This window comes from Miniopterus natalensis, chromosome 4 (genome assembly GCF_054644295.1).
Source record: "Miniopterus natalensis isolate mMinNat1 chromosome 4, mMinNat1.hap1, whole genome shotgun sequence".
Taxonomy (NCBI): Eukaryota; Metazoa; Chordata; class Mammalia; order Chiroptera; family Miniopteridae; genus Miniopterus; species Miniopterus natalensis.
In genome coordinates this window covers 30,864,789-30,885,988 of record NC_142084.1, presented here as the reverse complement: position 1 = coordinate 30,885,988, position 21,200 = coordinate 30,864,789, and the positions used below count along the sequence as shown (strand labels likewise).

Genomic DNA, 21,200 nt, shown 5'->3' with positions numbered 1-21,200 from the left:
CAGCAGAAGGCACCCCACTCCACAAAAGGACGGTCAGCATCAGTGCATGTGGGCCGGTGAAGTAGTTGCCCTCAGAGAAGGTGGAAAGGGGTGGCTCCGTGGGTGAGAGGTGCATATGCTATAAGGCTGGGCATTCCAGGGTTCTCACTGCTACCACCATCCATCATACCTGCCCAACACGAGGCCTGGACGGACAGCTGGGCCTTGAGGCTTCAACACGTGCTTTACACCAAACCAGCTGCCTGACACAGGACAGCCTGCCAGCCTGCCCATTCCCCGCCCCCACCTACTGGCAACTACCATCTCATCCCCATCTAGCCTAGGGTACGGGAGAACCCAGCCTGGTCGTCTCTCTAGTTAACCCCCAGTACCCTATAAATACTGACCTGACTCCTCTGCCCCCTGCATGGACATGAGCACATCAGGAGAAAGAAAACAGCCCATCACCAAAAAGGTGGCCTGTGATGAACACACTTTTGCTGGGGACTTTGGCCGCTCTCTTCCTCCTTCATTTTTAACCAGAGTTTGGGAAGGGATGGGGTGGGGTGCTTGTTTAGGTGAAGCGTTTAGTCTACTGTGGCTGCTAGGGGGTGAATTGTGTCCCCCAACATTCCCATGTTGAAGCCAGACCCCCAGTGCCTCAGAATGTGATGTATTTGGAGACAGAGCCTTGAAAGAGGTGATTAAGTTATATGAGGTCTTATGGATGGACTCTGACCCAGTCTCACTGGTGTCCTCATAAGACGAGAACCCTGGGGCACACAGACACAGGGGTGCACTCACAAAGAAAACCATGGGAGGACACAGCAAGAAGGCGGCCACCTGCGAGCCAAGGAGAGAGCCCTCAGAAAGACAATGGACCTGTTCAACCCCTTGATCTTGAACTTCCAGCCTCTAGAGCAGTGAGAAAGTAAGTATCTGAGGTTTAAGCCCCCCAATTTGTGGTACTTGTTGTGGCAGCCTGAGCTGGCTGACACAGGACCTCTGGGGCTACTGGGAGCCTCTGGACAGCCAAGGAGCAGATGGGGCCCAAGTCCAGAACCACACTGTCTAAAATGGTAGCCACTAGCCACATGTGGCTTTCTAAATTTTAATTAATTGAAATTAAATAAAATTTTACCATTCTCTTCCTCAGTTACGCTAGATTAGAGCATTTCCTACTGGGCAGCTCGAGTCCAGAAAGGGGAAGGCTCTAATTCTGGGAGAACACTCCAGAACCTTTTTGAACCTGGCTCTCCTGGGAAAGAAATTGAGGCAGTGATGAGAACACAGTGGGCATCAACCTGCTGCCCAATGCCCACGAAACCCGAAACGAGGCGCTCAGCCTTCTACTGGGCACAGTTAGTGTGCGGAGGTCATTCATGAAACCACCTTCTGATTAACTCTGTACCCAAAAAGCAAGATTTTTTTAAAATTGCTGTAGGATTAAATTCTGTGCTTCACAAGCTGAAAGCGTTTACTGAGTCCCTGAGGACACTCTGACAGGCACCACAGAGGGCAGAGAAAAGTGCCTAAGCATGTTTTTGCCTCACAGAGCAAAAAGCCTAAGCACATTTTAGAGTAGACAGGTAGTGAGGGCCGCGAGGTGACAGGTGCTAGGAAGCTCAGAAGGCACCGTGAAGGCGCGGGCAGGTGGTTTTAATACCTGCACCTGGGCACAGACAGACCCTCACTAGTTCTCCCTGAAATAAAAGGAAAACCCTCTCTGGAGTCCCCACTCCTGGTCTTTCTTTCCCTCTCCCATGTACTCACTACACCAAATAGCAGCACCCCCACTGTCTGCCACCAAAGTCCCAATCCCTCAGCTGCTTCCCCATCTGGTCACAGCTTACCTTATAACACCCCCAAACACCGACACCCCCCCCACAGCTACCAATTCTACTTTCCCACTGGACCACAGCACTAACCAAACACTGTGTTTGAGCTCTGTTTGCATGTTCCTGGTCCCCTCCCTCCCATGTTCTCTGCGGTGTCGGTGTGGCCCCCAAGGCAGCAAAGCACTGCTTTCTAATTTGCAGCTTTTAATCTACTGAAAACTGGGAGACCAGAAAACCAAAACAATCCTGTTTGCCTAAAAACTATGTCATTGTTCAGTACCCACCTAACGCCTATCTCCTCCCCAGGCTCCCCCACCCTCCACTCCTGTGAACCTGTGCCTGGGTCCACCTGTGTGCACAGGGCACCAGGGACATCCACCTCTACCACGACCCGAGATTCTATCAGAGCTGGAGTTTATGTATACCTAACAGAGTTCCCTGAAAGGTGGCCCAATACCTTTGCCATCACACAGGAAAGCAAGCATTCTTTCTAGGTTTCCGGCGTTTCATCTCTAATGTAATACATCTGCTAATGGGCTGGAGGCTCAGGCACTGTGCTAGGTACAAAATTCCCTTGTTATCTAAGGGGTGCTCCCGGAGTAGTCTGTTAGCCTCTCAATACACAGATGCTGTGTGACATTTATTTTGACTGCCTGGAAGCCAGCTCACTTCTGATTCTCAGCTGCACTGTGAAAACATGAGGATGCCAGCGAGCTGAGACGCAGGCAGCAGCCGTACTGAATACAGTCACGGTGAAATCCAGTGCAAAGCGCCGATTCGCCACCTACTGCAAACCTGTACTGAGCACTTTCACGTCACACCAGGCAGTCCTTAACCTCCCTTTGTACCGGGCCGAACTAGTTCAATAATTAACTGGTTTCGATGAAGTTCCCTTCTCGTAAAGAGCAACTGCGAAATGCCGTAAGTGATGTTTAGGAAAAACAGACACACCAATGACTCGTGGAACTGGATTCTTCATCCTTGGGTGACAGACAGGAAGCCTGAGGAATGCCTGTGTGTAGTCCCCTCACCCAAGACACGTGGCTACAGACTTGCAGTATCACCCAATGTGCTTCTCCGGGCCTCAGAGCTCAAGGACCTGCGCAACAGGCGGGACCTGCCCGATAGGTGAAGGGCCTTGGCTGTTTAAAGCATTACATTAAAAAAATCCTGTTTCTACACTGACCCAAACCCTAGTGGGCTCCAAGAACAACAGAGCAGGACTCACTGCCATTGTCGTCAGAATCCTCACTGCTGCTGGGAAGGCGACCTCGTTTCATGATCTCCCAGGGAAACAGCAGGCAGCCTGCAAAGCAATGAGACAGCACTTAACCCAGGATGATAATACACAATCATCAAGTTGTGCTTCAGAAAGCAGCCAGGATTTACAGCACACAAAAGCAAACAATCAGCTTTGAGGGGCATTTGAATGGTAAACAGTGAAAAGCCCAACGATACATAATTAGGTGCAATCATTAACAGAACAGGTTCAAAAACGAGGGGGAGGGGCAGGGCAGTCACATATCAGTGGGTCTCCCAGAGGTGCCAGGCTCCTCTCATCCCTGTGACATTATCACAACTACTCCAGGAGCCTGTCTCTTCAGCTGACGGTGGCAAGCGCTGCAGGAAAAACCCAGACAACGAGCACGGTGCTTCCTGTACAGACAGGTTCCTGTTTTATGAAGGGGCGGTGTGCCTGAATGTGTGAATATTTACACTTCACTGGACATGATTATGCTTCTCTGGCAATTTTTACTGAAATAGTCCTGAAAGCCAAAGAACCTAGATCCTAGAGAAGACAAATGGAGTTGTGGGACTGCAAAGGCCTCCCGTAGCCACCTCCAACCCCAGCAATTCACAGCTGGGACAGGAAGGGACCAAACATAGGATTCTGGTTCAACCCCTTCCCTTTACACATTAGGAAACTGAAGCCACAAAAGGTCACACTGTGGGTGAGGAGAACTTCTAATCCAAATCCAGTCTCACAACAGGTCACCCTAGCTCCTTCCAGGAGTACCAGGAGTCCAACCCCACACAGCAAACTAAGAAATCAGCTGCACAGACACTTAGCCCAGCTTGTCAGCTCCTCTGAGGCCGCTCATGGTAGCAGGCCTCCAGCCCAAGTAAGTGATAGGCTGCATTCAGAAAAAGGGGTTGTGCATGGAGCCTGAATGGCCAGTCACTAAACTTAGAAAGATGGACTGACTCATGGATTATTTGCACGGGGCAGCTCTCCAACAAAATCCAAAGACAGTTTCCCAAACTACAATTACTGATCACCTTGGCATACCTTCAGGGCCCTGATCTTACTGCATATCAGCGATTTGCAGGGAGGAAGGGAGGCTTTTCTAGTCAAAAGTACCCACTCCGGTCACTGGGAACCACAGCATAAGAATGTGGTGTGTCCAGGAGTGTGGAGAAGGGATGGAGAGCCACTGCTAGAACAAAACCCAAGCTACAAACCCAGAGCCCCTCTCTAAATGGACCTGAAAACAAGCAGAAATGCATCATAGGATGGTCTGTTCCCACCTGCAAGACAGGTCTATGGGAGGAATGCAAATTTCAGGCCCCTAATCTCTAATTCCAACATTTGATATTTTCTTTCTGAGACACTCACCCAGTTAAGGTGTGTGAGTATTTGTTTGCCAATTGATTCTTCAAAACGCAGTAAAAGAATTTACAGAGCCAGGACATGAGTCCTGATCTGAGTCATGCAGGGTCACAGTCCTAACCCCCTCCGGTTCTGCAGAGCGCCATGCTCCCCTAACACCCAGCTACCTATGACTCGGCCTGGGGCAGGCTCGCTGCAGCCAAAAACGTCCACGGCCCACAAACACCTGTGGCCCACTCCCCACTGCAAATGCTAGTCTTCGGGCCCTGTCACTGGACCTGTCACCATGCACACGAACTGCTCACAGGGGACCCTCTTCTCCATTCTCCCAGCGAAGACACCCCTGCTCCCCTCTGGACCCAACGGGAGGCAGTGCAAGGGAGCACTCATTCTGGGGGCTGCAGCTCCCAGAGCCTACATCATAAGCAAGTTAACAAAAAAAAAACAAAAAAAACAACAACACTAGAAAGTGCTACCAAAAGAGGAATTCCTTAAAGTAACAGTGTGAAGCCACAGGACACAGCAGGAAGAAAGCAGGTCCCACCTCCTGAGCAAGCGAGAGGGTGTGAGAACTGCTGCGGGGAGGAGAGCGGGAGGCTGAGAAGGCCCAAAACACTCCCCAGCTACAAAACAGGAAAATAAAGGTTGATTACAAATCATCACTGACTCGGGGGAATTAGAGGTACCTAAAAAGAAGAGTGTGAAGGAGGAAGAATCTTCTTCCATCGAGATGCCTTCCTCCCAACTCTCAAACCAGGGAAAGCACTTAACAGTCACTCACTAAATGAAAAATGCAAGTAAAGAAGAGTGAAAATAGTGCTTTCCTTCTAATGCATCCCACTTTCATCTCCCCTGAAAGATCTTGAGCGACGGAGTGAGAACACACTGCTCTGTACTTCTGCAGGGAGGCCAGTAGGATACTGGGGCGAGTGCCTGGCGCAATTTCCTCCTCGGTGGCTCCCAGGAACTTAAACCCTGACACCAGGCTGCTTTATCTCACTCACCCGGGGTTACTTACTATATCGAGAAATCGAAGGACTATCTTTAGGAAACACAATACAGTGGCTGGATGCTGCAAACATCTGTGGGATAAAAGCCAGTGTGAGAGAGCAGAGGGGCCCTCGCATCACTACCCTGGCTGCCTCTTTCAGGGCCATGGCTGTTTATTATCCGGATGGTAGTAGTGTAAGCAGGAATCAGTTACAGGGGCTACTCTCAAGCAGCAAGAAGACAGACCCCACAAACATGTGAATACCTAGTCAGTTAGGAGGCACTACAGGAAAGTGACCGTCCTCGACCGACCTTGTGCAGCTTCTGGTGTAGCTGGGAGACAGACATGTCAACAGGAGCTCAGTATGGTTAGTGCCTGACAGTGGTCAACACCAGGCTGTGTGGGAACAGAGGCTGATGGAGTCAGGAAGGATTCTGAGCAGAGTCGGGGAGAACAAAGGTGGGGAACTGGAAGAGGAAGCACATTTTGGGCAAAGCACTATCATATATATTTAGCAACATGTACCTAACCCAGCATATTACTCTGAGCAGCCTCTTCACACTAAGAACCTTACTATTTGCTCATTTCTCTACTAATACACATCCCTTCTTACCCTGTGCCCAACTGCCCAGGCTTGTCCACTCGTAACGCATGCGTCCTTCAAGTGCACTGCCCCACAGGTCTGTCATCAGCCACCTGTGCCTACATCGCTTGACGCTCCACCCTCCCATTCTCCATGTCTCCAGTTTCTTACCCTTTCCAATTATTATAACAAACTAATCCTGCCTTTGAGGTGACCTCATCAAGCTATTCCCTAAGCCAAGCTCTCCCTCTGTTCCACAATGCAAACAGGTCCAGCCAGAACACAGAGGTCTCCTGCCACCTGGCCCTTCAGCTCTGCCCAAGAATCTCTCCCAACGTGGCCAGCTTACCTACCTTGACGGAGCCCCGCCTCTGCCCTTGAGACACCTCCTCCTCTGTTCTTAGCCTTTCCTCTGCCCTTTCCTGTTCACCTACCCACTGTAGAGAGGGACATGCCAAGACAGCGGGGCAGGTGGGGTGGCAGCTCAGAGCAGCACCTGCTCAGGAAGCAGGCGCCTCCCCCACCAGCCCAAGTCCCTATTTACATTACATGCAGATCACTCTCCTTCAGTCTCTTCTGTCAGTCTGTTAAAATGCAGTAGTGGGTCGGCTAATATATTAATCTAATTAAACTTGTAAGGAGTTAGATGCCAGAAACATGGCGAACAGGATACGGATGGTCCACAGGGAGACATAGCAAGCACATAACTAGACAAGCAGCTTCAGTGTGGCCACTGCTATAAAGGTTGCAGGATTACCGTTCATGGAGCACGGTGGGACGTGGGCAAGGCACCTGACAACCTTGAAATTGAAGTTTTCTTGGACTGAAATTGTGGGGGGGTGGGAAGGACTAAGTTAAGAGCAGCCATTAGCTGCTGGAGCCCATCCCCAAGGTGGTTCGGGAATTTGCAAGCGAACAAATTCAGCGACCAGGGTGTGGTCTCCAGGAGGCATGGCTGGTATGTGATTCTAACTCAGAAAGAATGAGAAATGACCTCAGGGACGAGGAGAGAAGGGCTTTCACAAAGGAATATGATGATTGAGAATCTGAGGATATAGATTCAAGGCTCTTTCCGGGAAAGAGGGACCCATTTGAGGAAAACGAACTGTACGGTTACCAGAACTACTCTCTGTGGTGAAACAGGGACCAGTTATCAGGCCATAAACTCTACAGCTGTAATAAGAATTATACCCTAGTGATTTTAATTATCTTATGGCTCATATGTAGAAAGGCTGGTTTCTTCCTCAAAATATAAATTTTATACACTGTGTTCCCATTCTTATTTATTTCACTCTCAAGAAGTTCTAGAAAACACTCACTGTACATACTTCCTTCTCTGGATTATCCCCTAACTCAGTGCTGGGCATCACAATGACCTTTGGATGAACGACTGAATCCCGTACATGAACTGTGTCCGACGCTCACTGGGTCCTATAGAATTTGAGAAGCTTTCACTGTAATATCTAAATGACCTTTAACTGGAGTAACTTCCACTACATTATTTTTAAATGTATTGGTGTCCTTCCATTCTTTGTGAAAGTTAATCTAATACCTAAATGCAGTATATTTTAAAATGTACTTAGAAAATGTATAATATAAAAATGTTAAAGAATGTATTTTCAGGCACTGAGGGGTCTTACAAAAAAAGTGTTTTGTAATGAACTACTAATTTGTGTTTGCTAAGTTCATACAATTAGAATACTATTTTTATTTTTATATTTATATATATATATATATATCTTTATTGATTTCAGAGAGAGCAAGGGGGAGAGAAACATCAGTGATGAGAGAGTCATCATTGATCAGCCACCTCCTGCATGCCCCGAACTGGGGATCAAGCCCGAAACCCAGGCATGTGCCCTGACCCGGAAACTGAACCACGATCTCCTGGGTCCTAGGTCGATGTCCAACCTCTGAGCCACGCCCAGCCAGGCTTGAGTACTATTTTTAAACACTATATAATTGATCATTTGATTCCTAAGTTGTTGATCATAGGGTACCCATCCCAATGGAAAAAAGATTTACATTTTTGTAATAGGTCACCTTCTTGTCTTGTATGGAGTATACAGAACCCAATGTAGCAAAGTACCCAAATACAGTGACCTACACTTCATAGTAATTTCCTGGCCCCAAGTGAATGTGAAGGAAATCCAGCTGGTTCCTCACCTCAGTTTTTAAAGCAAACATTAATTACCTAGATAGGAAGTTTTCAAATTGGCAACATTATCTAAATCACATGCTCCCAGAGAGTCTAAAAATACTAATGTGACTATAATTCAAACGCAGATTTCTCACTTTAATCAAAGGGTTATATCTGGTTAAAAAAAAAAAAAAAAAAAAAAAAGAAATCATAGCCCGACTGGTGTGACTCAGTTCATTGAGTGTTGTCCCATGAACCGGGAGGTCCTAGGTTCAATTCCAGGTCAGGGCACATGCCCCTGGTTGTGGGCTCGATCTCCAGTAGGGGGGGTGCAGGAGACAGCCAATGGATGTCAATGTTTCTCTCTCTCCCCCTCTCTTCCTTTCTCTGAAATCAATAAACATACTTTAAAAAAATAGTAATAATCATAGATCTTCTTTAACTGACAAACTATTTAGACCTTAACTGTTAAAGTATTAACTTTGTCTAAATATTTCAACACCACTCCCCAATGGAACTTTTAAAAATGTGTCCTTCATGTCATACATCAAAACTTGTTTAAAGAAAATGCTGCCAAGCTACTATCCTAAGCCTTTGCAAAGGTGTCACACTTGAAAATATTCAGCTGAAAAGAGTTTGTATTAGCAATAAATAACCACCTCTCCCAAAAAAGCAAAGATTGTAGTTACAATTATCTGGTCAGTTCTTACAAAGTTTACTCCTATAAACATTATTAATAAAGCCCAAGTGCTATAACACATTAATTCACTGTAAACTCTTTTTTTTTAATCCTCACCTAGGGATATTCTTTCCTCCATTGCTTTTCGGGGGGGGGAGGGGGGGAGAAACATCGATGTGAGAGAGACACACCAAATGGTTGCCCCCCATACGCACCCAGACCAGGGCCAGGAATTGAGCCCGGGACCCTTCAGTCCGTGGGCCAACGTTCTAGCCACTGAGCCAAACTGGCTATGGATACTGTAAATTCTTTATAAATTACTTTTAAACTCAGACTTTAAAAGTCTATGAAAGCATTTTTTCAAGACTTTAAGGAATTTATAAATTTGAGTGGTTTTAAATGAATCACAAGCAACCACCGTCTGCCAATTTATAAATAATCCAATCCCCGCTTATGAGCCCTAAAACAATCTTAAGGCCCTCCCAAGTCTCTGCAAGTGCTGACTCAATCAGAGTCAACTGATAAGCAGCTACGAAACACTCCAACCACTTGTATTTGGAATGTTTGCTGGTTTTTTCTACTTCCCTTGACAGGGAAGTAAATGAATTCACACCCAAACCATGAAGGCAGTCCCCATGGCCTCCAAGCTGGAGCTCCTATCCCTAGAGTTTCATCTACTCAGAATTCCTTCCTGTTAGACTTATACGCTCAGATACAGAAAGATGCCGAAGACATAGTAAGAAAGAAACACAGGCAAACTGCAGGGGTTGGGGGGGCAGGGGGACCTGAAATACAATATAGACCCATTTGTACATAAGAGGGAGGAGGGAAGACAATACGTACACCATCTGCCTGCATAATCGTGCAAAGTTACTGGAAGATCATAAAGGCTAATAGTGTTTAATCTCTGAGAAATATGACCAAAGTGTTCTGGATAGAATGGATTGGAATCTTTTACTTCTCTTTATGATCTTGATTTTTAAAAAATTTTTTTTATCATGATCCTGTGCTACACTTGTAATAGGAAAGATTTAAAATCCGAAGCCTTTCCTACCTGCTCACCATATACAGAAGACCCTGGGGTATAGCTTCTTGGCCCCGTGCAAGGCACCAGCCTAAAAGGAACAGCCATCAGTAAAGTGTGTGTCCCACCTCCTCCCCAAGATGGGCATCAAAGGCTTGTCTTGCTTCAAAAGAACACCTGATGGAAGGGTGCAGAAGGGAGAAAATTGGAAAGGTAATAGGATAAGGCTGTAAAATGCTATTACCAGCCATTCATTATTTAGTTCAAAAGCAGAAAGTTTTCAAAACATAAGAATCGCCAATGCCAGAGGCAAGTCACTAGAAATGTTATGTAGCAAGAATAGAAAAACTACCCCAGACTGGAAAACAAGGGTGTAAACTACCTTTGAAGAAATAAATACTCAACTTCTTATCCATTTCAAGAGTAGTACTATTTGGGGGGGCGGATAAAAGTAAAAAATAAAAAAGGTATGTTCCAGAGGTGGCTACCAACCGCCATTTCCTCCGCCCATGCGTATTAGGTCATTCTCTTCCGCAACCCCAGACCTGACTTCAGAATCCTCCTAAACACACACAGTGCTACCCCTCAGTCACAGGAGAGGTCAAGTCCTATTGCCTCCTTGCACACGTTTTTGACCATTTTCTTCAGAATAGATGAAAATAAAGTCTTTTCTAAAGCATTCACGGAAATCAGAAGTCTGTGTTCCATTCTGCTTTGGGGTCCCTGAACCAACGTCCAATTTATACAGCGCAAGTATGCACGCCTACAAACTAAAAGTTCACTGAAAAATAGCACTTTTTAAAAACTAAGTATTCACCTGGTTCGGTTCTGGTCAGGGCACATGCCCAGGTTGTGGGTTAGATTCCCAGTAGGACGCGTGCAGGAGGCAGTAGATCAATGCCTCTCTCATCACTGATGTTTCTATCTCTCTCACTCCCTTCTCCCTTCCTCTCTCTGAAATCAATAAAGACATATTTAAAAAAAAAAAAAAAAAATCAAGTGTTCAGAGGAGATAGTTTCTGAATGAACCAAGGTTAAAAGTAAGGATAGAAAAGGCGTCCACAACCCCCATCCTACCCCTGGAAGAGTAAGTCAATAAATGCAAAGTGTCTACAGGGGAATTTTTAAAGATTTTTAAATGCTTGAACCAGATGTTCTTACACAGGATATACAAAGCAGCTTCTGCAGAAACCAGACTCAGCCAGCTAATGACAATTACACTGTGCACAGATTGAAATGCAGCTGTTTTGAGGAACTTTGTTCCTTGATTATAGCCGGTTGTCAGAAACTATCAGTTACCACTAACAATGTTAAGTCACCAAAAAATTTAAAGTACTGTTTAAAAAAAATGAGACTCCCAATGTACCTATTACAAGACCTAGATGGCACACTGAACAAAAGCTGCATTTACACACCGTCTGAGTTACGAATGAAAAGAAACATTTCATCACAGTGCACAGGTCTTGTTCTTATGGTCACGGAAACAGAAGCACAAGCTGGTCTCAAACCTAGCAGCAAGGTCTGGGAAATAGTCTCTCTGAGTTTTTAAAGCTGATGCGTCTACCCCATGGATTGTGTCTACAGGAAATCTTCCCAAAAGAAGCCCATACATTCAGAAACTGTGGGGCTAAAGAACATTTTGGAGATAACTAAATCTTCCTTTCCAGATTTTAAAGACAAGTGCACTGAATTCTGGAGAGGAGAAGCAGCCCGAGTCAAGACGCACAGGTAGGTCTAGGGCAAAGCCGGTCACCGAACCAAAGACCAGTTCCCAAGGCGGGTAGGCACCCGGGTGCCTGCACCTTGGCCTTCCTCCTCCTGGAGGCCTACTAGGATTGAGAAAGAAGCTATCTAGGAGATTAAGGTCATGCCCTGTCATGTTGTCAGAGAGCAGACAGCTAACATGTAATCAGTGAATAGCAACAGTCTGTGAACTTGGAGATGCAAACATGGTTTCCTGGCAGGCTGATGTGAAAGGGGGAAACCCCACACTGCCTGCCGGAGAAGTGTGCAGCCAGAAGTTCCTGCACACAGTCACGGGGAGTCCCCTGCAGCAGGTGCTAACTTCTGATCCTTGTGCCACACACGCTACTTGGAGAGAGGTTATCTCCCTCTGCAGGATGCCAGTTTGTAAAACATATCCCCTTACACAGGGCTTCTTGGCCTGGCCCCCTCCGAGGGTGCAACTACCTAGATGTGCTTTCTTTCCTAGGTACCCGGGGCGCTGTGTTATATACACTATCCTCAAAAGGGATCTGGGAACCAAAGGGTTGCGAGCCACAGTCTTGAGCTCAGACTAGCCAACTCCTTCCATATTTATCAAACGTCTGATTTCAACTTCTGATTTCAGGTTCCTGCCAGAAATGAAACTGAGCCCCAACAGAGGCAATCTGGTGACCAGGTCAGGCTGTGCACCTCACTATCAATCAGAGGCCCAAGCTGTTTCTGTCCTGTCCTTGAGCTAAGAATGGTTTTCACATATTTTATTTATTTATTTTTAAATATATCTTTATTGATTTCAGAGAGAGGGAAGGAAAGGGAGAGAGAGAGAGAGAGAAACATCAATGACGAGAGTCACTGATCGAGCCCGCAACCCAGGCAATGTGCCCTGACCGGGAATCGAACCCCGATCGCCTGGATCCTAGGTCGACGCTCAACCGCTGAGCTATGCCCGGCCGAGCGGTTTTCACATATTTAAACAGTTTGGAGTGGGGGTGGGAGGAGTCAAAAGCACATTTCATGACACATGGAAATTACACAGAATTCAAATTTCACTGTCTGTAAATAAAGTTTTATTGGCACACAGCCATGTTCATTCATTCACCATTTGCCCACTGGCAGCCTCTGTACCTACTATGGCTGAACAGTTGCAACAGAGACTGTCAGGCCCACAAGCCTAAAATATTGGCCTTTACTACCTGGGCTTTCACAAAAAGAAGTTTACTGATCCCTGTTATAAATCAAGAGACTGGCAGTGTGATGTTTAGAAACCAGCATTATGCATGTTTAATGAAATGTGAATCAACTACCAGGTCTTGGGCAACTGACAAACACCTTAATGCTTCCAAAGTTAAGCATTCAGACACACTGTCCTTAAGAAGTCCTTAACTAGAACAGGCAGAAATCACAAGGGGAAGTGAAAGGGGGGAGGGTGCTCTGAGCAGCTTAAATAAAGATCATGTCTAGAAAACCAAGAGTTTTTCTCAAAGGAAATCCCCTCCCCTCGGGGCTCCTACTTTGGGCCAGTGTACACTAAGGTGTAAAAACTTCTGACAAGCTTATCTGATTTTCAAGCCAATAACCAATAAGCAGAAAAAATGACTGTTCTAGACAGGCATGTGAACTACAATCCATGGTTAATAGTGATATAAAAGGGTCAGACAGAAATCATAAAAAGAAGTCACCAAAATTTAAACACTAAACTGGCACCCAAAGATGCCCTGAAAAGTACCCAGCGAATCCGTGAAATGACAGGCACAGTCCGGTGCTGCTGGCTTTTTCTGGGGGAGAGGTCCCACAGGTCCCAATCTGACTTTTTAAAAAGTTACGAGCCACCAGCACTCAGCCTACACTTCTTAACTGCATCGTATTTCAACTCTGAAATAACTGATGTTCATTTAAAAACAAAAAAAAAGCTGACCATGGGTAATCAAGAAAAATTTTAAATCATATTTAGTGTGCTTGGGGCTAAACAAAAGCAAGCCAGACAGCTCACACTCCAGGCACTTGTTAACCTTGCCAGCCCCTGCTCCTTGCCCTGGAGGGGGGCGTAAGGAGTAAAGGAAACAAACGCTCGTTTTATTCTTCAGCTTGTACCCTCACCACTGAAATCTTCACTTAAAATAAGTGCTGCCTGGCCAGCGTGGCCCAGCGGTTGAGCATTGACCTAGGACCCAGGAGATCGCAGTTCAATTTCCCAGTCAGGGCACATGCCCGGGTTGTGGCCTCGATCCCCCGGTGTGGGGCGTGCAAGAGGCAGCTGACCAACGACTCTTTCATCATTGATGTTTCTATGTCCCTCTCCCTCTCTTTTCCTCTCTTTGAAATCAATAAAGATATATTTTTTAAAAATAATAGTAAGTGCTTAGAAAATGTCTTAGAAACTATAGTGAAGTTCCAAATTAACAGAATCTCCTGTGCAGACATTAGAAGATCGGTATTAAAAATATATTATTGCAAATTGGGAATGCTTTCAAAACAATGGAAAGCTGTGGTTTAATTCTTTCAACAAATAAGTCCAATAGAACCTAAGGCTTTAAAAATGAACTTATTTCAATTGTCCTCAATCACCTCAGTATGTCTTGACTCTACCTGAAGAACCAAAATTAAAAGGTAAATGCTGGACTGGCTGTCGAGTAACCAGAAGTTTGGTCCCTGCACATTTGTTAAGTGTGCATCATGTACCACTGGTCTAGAGTTAACAGAGGGTTCAGAATGGAAACACACAATCCCTTCGCCAACGACCATGTCTGGGCATCTTTATTTTTGTTGCTCTCAGATGAGAAAGACATCTTAGTGATCATTCAAGGTCTAGACTAGATTAAGGCCAAAATAACACAGCCAAAGTCAAGATCAATATCAGACTAGATTTTCTCTTGCTCCACGACACGCGACTCTAGCTAAATTTACAAACACGCTGCCACTTTCACTCGGAGGTCAAAAGGCCCTCCAGGGCCTCTCGGGCATCTATTAGGAATGCCAAGTTAACTTCTGTCAGCCACCAGAGCCTGCCCACCGGGAAAAAGGGTCGAAATCGACCCCCTCACAATCCCAGATTAATAGTTTGCATAGCTACACCACGTAAATGACGACAGGCTTTCAAGTAACTCCCAACTTTCTGAAATATCACTTGACTAAAATAATAAGCACATGGACTGTTGAGATTTTAAAAAGATGATCACATAAAGTGCTATAATATCTTGAAAATGGAGAAAATAGACTGAACACCAGAACCATCAAGGAAACAACTTACCACCTCGGGAATTAAAATACTTTCCCAATTAAGGTTCCTACCGAGCTTCTGATACCATGTAAGAAGTGAACCAAGCAAAGGCCCTTATTTTTTAAAAAAAACTTTTAAAGGTATCGTTGAATACGGTGCCAGCGTTCCAACTTACAGGCTTGGGCAGGGAGAGGAGGAAAGAAGCTTAACGTTGATATCACTCAGTGTTTGAACAATCACGCCAAACTTTTTAACGCCAAGCCACATAAGAAGCAAGGTACAGCATTGGCTAAGAGGCCATGTCTTCCTCCAGAGCATGTCTAGTTTATTAATCTTGTGGGAAAACTGAGCCTGTAATGCAAACTCTGTCAGACCATTAACTGTGATGGTGTAACAGGTGCCCATAATACTGAAGGAGGGAAGAGCTGCGCCAACAGGAAGGAAGGAAGCAGAACTGTCAGACTCGAAGCATCCCCCTCCTGAGGCTCGGCCAACCCTGCAGACGCAGGGTGCAGTCAGTGCTTGACAACTTGATATTTGCTGTTCCAACCACCTCGGTGCTAAAACTGATCATTCTTTTCCCAACAAGTCCGTGGATAAATGCATCAGGCAAATTTCTTTACAGCAGTATTTTTCAAGCAGAACCTCCAAATCTAAGACTTCCAAATTACAATAAAATGCTATTTTGATTTCCAACTTTTTGAAAGATCCCATCCATCATGACCCGTTCCAAAGGCTTGCCTCCTCAATGTTAGAGGTTCTGTCAAAGAGTTACTGTAGATTAAAGACTACTTATGGGAAATAACCAGATGCAATAAATGATCCTTGACTAGAATGTGTTTTAGACAAAGCTGCTGTCATACTTGGGGACCAGCTGAGGAATTCTACGTCCCAGTGATAGATGAGATGAAAACTTACCAAGCTAGCTGACAGGAAAAACAAAACTCCTTACAGAACTGTATATATAGTATGATTTCATTTCGACTAAAACGTGCACACATATGCAGAGACAATTATCTGGAAAGCAATACAATGTTGATCTCTGGGTGGTAGGAATGTGTTATTCTATTTGCTCCTCTGTATTTTCTAAGTTTCAACAATGTACATGTAACACCACTTCTGTAATAATACTTCAAGCCACCAAGGGCTCCTTAAAGTCAAAAATCAGTATTTATGAAGTGCCTACTATATAGGTGAGACATAAGGAGATCTGCTTTTATTCTCACCAAGTCCTCCAAGTTTTTTCAGTCAATCCCTCTCCCCAAGCCTCTGGGCTAAGCAACAGTCAGTTTTAAAATGTAACATTTCCTTAAACTCCAAAGAGTTTTTCCTCTCTGTTCTCTCAGGCACACTAATAATTTTTCAGTTTTCCCTTTATAGCTACTCTTTCAACCTTGGCAACTAATATAAAACTGAAACACTCCTCTGCAGGCTGAAAACCTGTGACAGAGGAGCAACTAATACGGTGGGGGGAGGAAGGTCCTTTTACATGAACATCTCTCTAGTTTTTTCAAAGTTAAAAGTCTCTGTGGCAACGCAGACAACTTTTCTTACTAGAAAGCAGTGCATGATCTTAAGATGGAATCAAGGTCAAGTTCTACTGCATGTCTGGCAACACCCGTCCTTTACCTCTGATGAAGAGATATGGGGAAACCTAACAAATAGCTGAAAACTGTATTTGTTCTAGGTGTGGAAATGAAAATGCTGGGTCACATACACATATGAAATACACACAAATTTAAGGGAGAAAGCAAAATACCAAGCAATCAAAAAGTCACCTTTTTTAAAAGTGACATTACACGAGACTTAAATATTTGGGCTAAAAGGGCAGTAACAATTCTAGGCTGCAGTTATTTGCTAGAAAGTGTCGCCTTACAAGAATAATTCCGTGCATCTCTCCAAAACGTGCCGCCTGCTCTGCAACAAATTATCGTACCAAAAGTGTTAAGTATGGTTACACGGAAGGCTTCCTTTCTCCACCTAGAAGCGATTAAATATCGATTAGAGGCGCTTTGATGAAAATGCAACTTACTATCGTGATCTCTAACCACTGGTGATCACTACCTAAATCAGCTTTCAGGGAAATAATTTCCTCTCAATTTTAAAACTAGTTCATTTGTTAGCCTTGAGCTACAAGTAACTAGAGAGCTAGCCTTTCACAGCGGGTTTTCTAAAAAGGAAAAATAGATCATCTCATAAAAACCTTTGGGAAAGAAGCCCCCAAGCATTCCCATTAATGGAAACCTCAGATTCTCTGCCGCGCTCCTGAAAACGTAGCTGTCTTAAGTCATTCAACTGCAGCTGATCACTCGACAAAAAGAAATTCTGAATTGCCTGTTGGCCGGGGTGATGGGAGGGCGACGGACCCTCGTCCCGGCAGAGGCGCGGGGCAGCGCCCGCCTCCCGGTGACTAGAAAGCCCAGGCTGCTTTGAAACGGCCTGCGGGTGACGACGCATTCCTAACGGGTTTCGAAGGCACGTTTAAATCGCCCGCTTTTTTGTTTGCTCGCTGCATGCACCGGGGCCCGGGGCTGCGGCCGCCCCCGCGCGCCCGAGAGGGGGAGCCGCGGAGAAGACAGCCGCGCAGAGGGCCCTGGGGTGGGGATGAGGCCGGTGCGGGAGGGGAGGCGGCGTCGGGGGGGGGGGGGCGACCCGGGGTCGGGGCGCGGCCGCCGCCCTGCACGGGGGCTCCCGGCGCTGCGCCCGCCCGCCGGGGTGCGCGCAGGGCCGCGGCGCAGCCGCCTCCCGCCCTCCCGCGCCGCGCTCCTCCCGAGGCGACAGAAACAACAGCGCGGGAGGAGGGGAAAGTAACTCCCGACACCTTCGCCGGAACGAGCCCCGGTGCAGTGATGACACCTTCTCGTGGCGCAACCCAGCGCCGCTCCCTCCGCAGCGACGTGCCCGCCGCCGCCCTCTCCATTCGAAAGTGGCCGCCCCCCGCCACCGCCTGCGCCCGCCCCGCCGCCGCCGCTGCACCAATCCGCTCGGCCCCAGTGGCAAATCAAACGATCCCTCGCGTCCAGAAGCCACTTGCGCCGCTGGAAACGGCCGCGCCGGCCCCCTCCCCGAGTCCCTGCCGGGCGGCACCTCCGGGCTGGGGCGGGCGCTCGGCGAGGACGGCCGCGAGGCGGGAGCGGCGGCGAGCAGCCCCGAGCGGGCTCGGCTCCCGCGCCCGCGCCCGCCCCCAGACAGTTCTGGAAACTGTGGATCACCTCTGTCACAGGAAGCCATCCGGCGGGGAAGGCGGTGCGGAACCAACAAACAAACGCCTGCGGCCGCCCGCCGGAATCGGCGCGGGGACGGCGGCGGGCTCCGGGCCGCTCCCGGGCGGGGGCGCGGCGGTCGCCCCCGCGGCGCGGGCTTTGTGCGGGACTCCCGCGGCGCGGGCGCGGCGGGCCCGGCGTCCCTGTTCCCGAAGCCCCCCCCCACACACACACAGACACACACACACACCCCACCCCGACCCCCGCAGCGTTCCTGGGACCGTTAGGTGACGCCGCGACCGCGGCCGAGAAAGCAGCGCCTCGGCCGCCGCCCGCCCCCATTTCCACACCGAGCCAGAGGCGGGCTCCAAAAGTTGGCCCCGGGGCCACCCAGCACCTGCCCACGTGCCGCGGAAGCGAGCTCCCGGGTCTTCCCCGTCCCCTTCCCCCCGCCGCCCGCGGCCGCCAGGTCACCTATTACCGGTGGGAGGGGAGAGAGAGGCTGCTATTTAAACGCCCGCGGAAGTTGAGGCACCCCCACCGGCGGGTGCCGTGCACCTGCCTCCCGCCGCCGCGCTCCGCCACTTTGAGCAGCAGCCGGGTCCTCGGCCCCGCCTCCTGCCCGCAGGCGGGCGGGGGGAGCGGGAAGGAGGTGGAAGGGATCGAATTTCTCCAGCAAATGGGACCGTTCCGACAGGATTCGGTTCCCCGGTCAGCATTCCACATTCCATCCCTCTCCCGAATTTGCAAGCCAGCGCCAACAACCCGGAAAGCCTGCTGGCCGCCGCACAACAGCCCCCAACTCACAAACACACTCACAGGCGCAGGACACGTGCACCGAAGGGCTTTGCAACTTGCAGTCCCAGGGTCCATACGGCACGTTCACTTGGGAGCGCGAGGACCGAGCGACCCCACCCCCACAATTTGCAGATGGTGCCAAAGGTTGCAATTTGCAATCCGTTTTTAAGTTCATGGTTAATCGGTACTTTGCTCCACCAATGCAACTCCTTCCTAATTTCACCGATGAAGGGTTTTTACACTTTACAGGCAGTCTCGCTGTTAAGTAAAAGGTCTGATCACTGGAAACCCAATTTGGAAGAATCTAATTGCCAAGCTGTCCCTCCACCCCCTGCTCACTGCCCTTGAATTGATGCAATGAATATTTTGGACATGTGGTGACGCGGTGACAAGAGCCGGGGCTGCGGCCACCCTACACAATGTACCTACACACACACACCACACACACACCCCTATATTTAGACAAATATAGTCGTCCCCCTCCCTCCACGGTCACACACACTCTGGATTCATATATGTATGCGAACCTGCGTTCTGCCATTGCCATCTGTCTACCAAGTTGCTACTATGCTTTCCACTTTCATGCAGCTCCATGCACTTTGGGCCAACTCAACTCGGCTTCTGATCCTGAAAGCGTTTCATTGATGCTTCACCTGAAAAACCGCATGTTCTTCGCAAATCCGTAAGAAGGCAAAGCTCTAAGTCTTCAGCTCTCCTCCCCCCACCTCCCCAAAATGGAAAAATAATCATCATAAAACTTACTGATCCAACATAAATCAATTCTCAGGCTCCAAAAACCATCCTCTCCTCCTGCTCCTCGGGCCCCCGCCCCGGCAATGCCCAAGTTACTGGTGGGATAGTGAGGCTGCGCTCGGCGGCCGCCCGCCCGCCCTCCTCGCTACAGATCGAGAGCCCAATCTTTTGGCGCCATATTAATGACGTACTATATTATTTCCACTAGGCAGCGACCTTCGGCATTAAATTACTCCCGAGAACTCCCGAGCAAAGCAACAAAACCATCAAATATGGCTGAGCCTCTCGGCTCGTCCTGCAGCCGCCGCCGCCGCCGCCGCCGCCGCCGCTGCCGCCGCCGCCGCCGCCGCCGCGGGCCCGGGACGCGCACCCGGACCCACACGCGGACACGCGCGGACACACGCGCGGCGCGCCCCCCGCCCCCCGCGGCCCGCGCGCGTACCTGCTGCGGAGGCTTCGGCCGAGGCGCCGGGCTCCGCGCCGCGGGAGTTGGGGCCGCGGCGGGCGCGCGGGCGGGGAGCCGGGCGGGCCCTCGCGTTCAGCCGGCGCGCACACACCCGGCGCCCGCGCGGGGAGGCCTCTCGGACGGGCGTCGGGCTGGTTATGGAGGAAGGACTGTGTGAATCAAACTCATTTCTGGGTCACTGCTGCCACAGGGGGGAGCACTTTAATCCCGTGCCAAAACGAGAGGGTGGGGACGGGAGGGCGGAGGGAGCGCGCGGGGAGCCCGCGGCGCGGGGGGCGCCGTCCCTCTTTAACTCTTCGCGGGCCTGCGGCGGCCGCGGCCGCCTCCCAGGGGCCCGTCCTTCGTCTCCCCGGCGAGCCTGGAAATGCTCGGGGTGTCGCCCAGCAGGGACGTGGGCTTTGACATGACCCCCTTAGAACTGTCCCGGTTCCAACTCTTGTCTGACATCCCAGCGCCTAGACGTGGGTTCTTTCAAAATTGCATTAAAAGTGTGTCGATGAAACGTGTGGCTGTTGAGGCGTCAAATTTGGGTGAAAGGTTTTATTTTTAGACTGAACGGCAAAATAAATAGCTCTTTTGTAGTAACAGGTTTACGGAGTTTCGAATTAGAATGACATTTTTAAACACAGAGAACCCAGTTTGGGAGCTGGAACGCGTCTTTACCTAAGGATCACGCTGATCGTTGCAAATGCGCATTAATTCACTAGAAGATCGTGATTATATTTACAAATTGACAGCACCTTTCTGTTACACGGTATCGCACCACTGGACAGCACCTTCCAAATATGAGAATCGAGACTAATGCTAAAACTGGAGTTTCAGACTAATACAAAATTAGTCATCAGAGATTCATTGGGGGGTGGGGGGGTATTTCTGTATAACTAGGAGCGGTTATTGATTTTCCATTGAATACAAATTGCTTTTTCGTGGGAAGGTTAACCTATTTCTCTCATGGACCCCCGCCCTAAAGAAATAAGGGTGTATATGATACTCAGTTTCAAAAGGAAAAAGACCTCTGTAGGGATTAAAACTCCCATCAGTAAATAGGAACAGTGATCACTAATGACAAAATTCAGTATCAAACCCAAAAGCACTGGATGCATTCTTCTGGATATATCCAGTTTGGCTTCATACAGTCACACACCAACCCATCCACCCACACGAAGAACATAAAATCCGATGAACACGGCAAA

At 48.4% G+C, this 21,200-nt stretch overlaps 1 protein-coding gene across 4 annotated transcripts in view; it reads right to left on the bottom strand.

The window, feature by feature from the left end:
- JADE1 (jade family PHD finger 1) overlaps positions 1 to 20,063 on the bottom strand; it is a 52,814-nt gene extending 32,751 nt beyond the window's left edge. The window contains exons 1-2 of one of the 4 annotated variants that reach the window (XM_087816480.1): positions 19,984 to 20,063; positions 3,046 to 3,123 (exon numbers count right to left, since the gene is read on the bottom strand). In XM_087816480.1, the coding sequence (XP_087672606.1) occupies positions 3,046 to 3,097 (52 nt within the window). In that variant the 5' untranslated portion in view covers positions 3,098 to 3,123; positions 19,984 to 20,063. Of the gene's footprint in view, positions 1 to 3,045; positions 3,124 to 9,875; positions 10,801 to 18,471; positions 18,573 to 19,550; positions 19,600 to 19,983 lie in introns of those variants that run through there. The other 3 variants (XM_016203336.2, XM_016203337.2, XM_016203338.2) reach the window with 3 other exon arrangements.
- Positions 20,064 to 21,200: the final 1,137 nt, after the last annotated feature.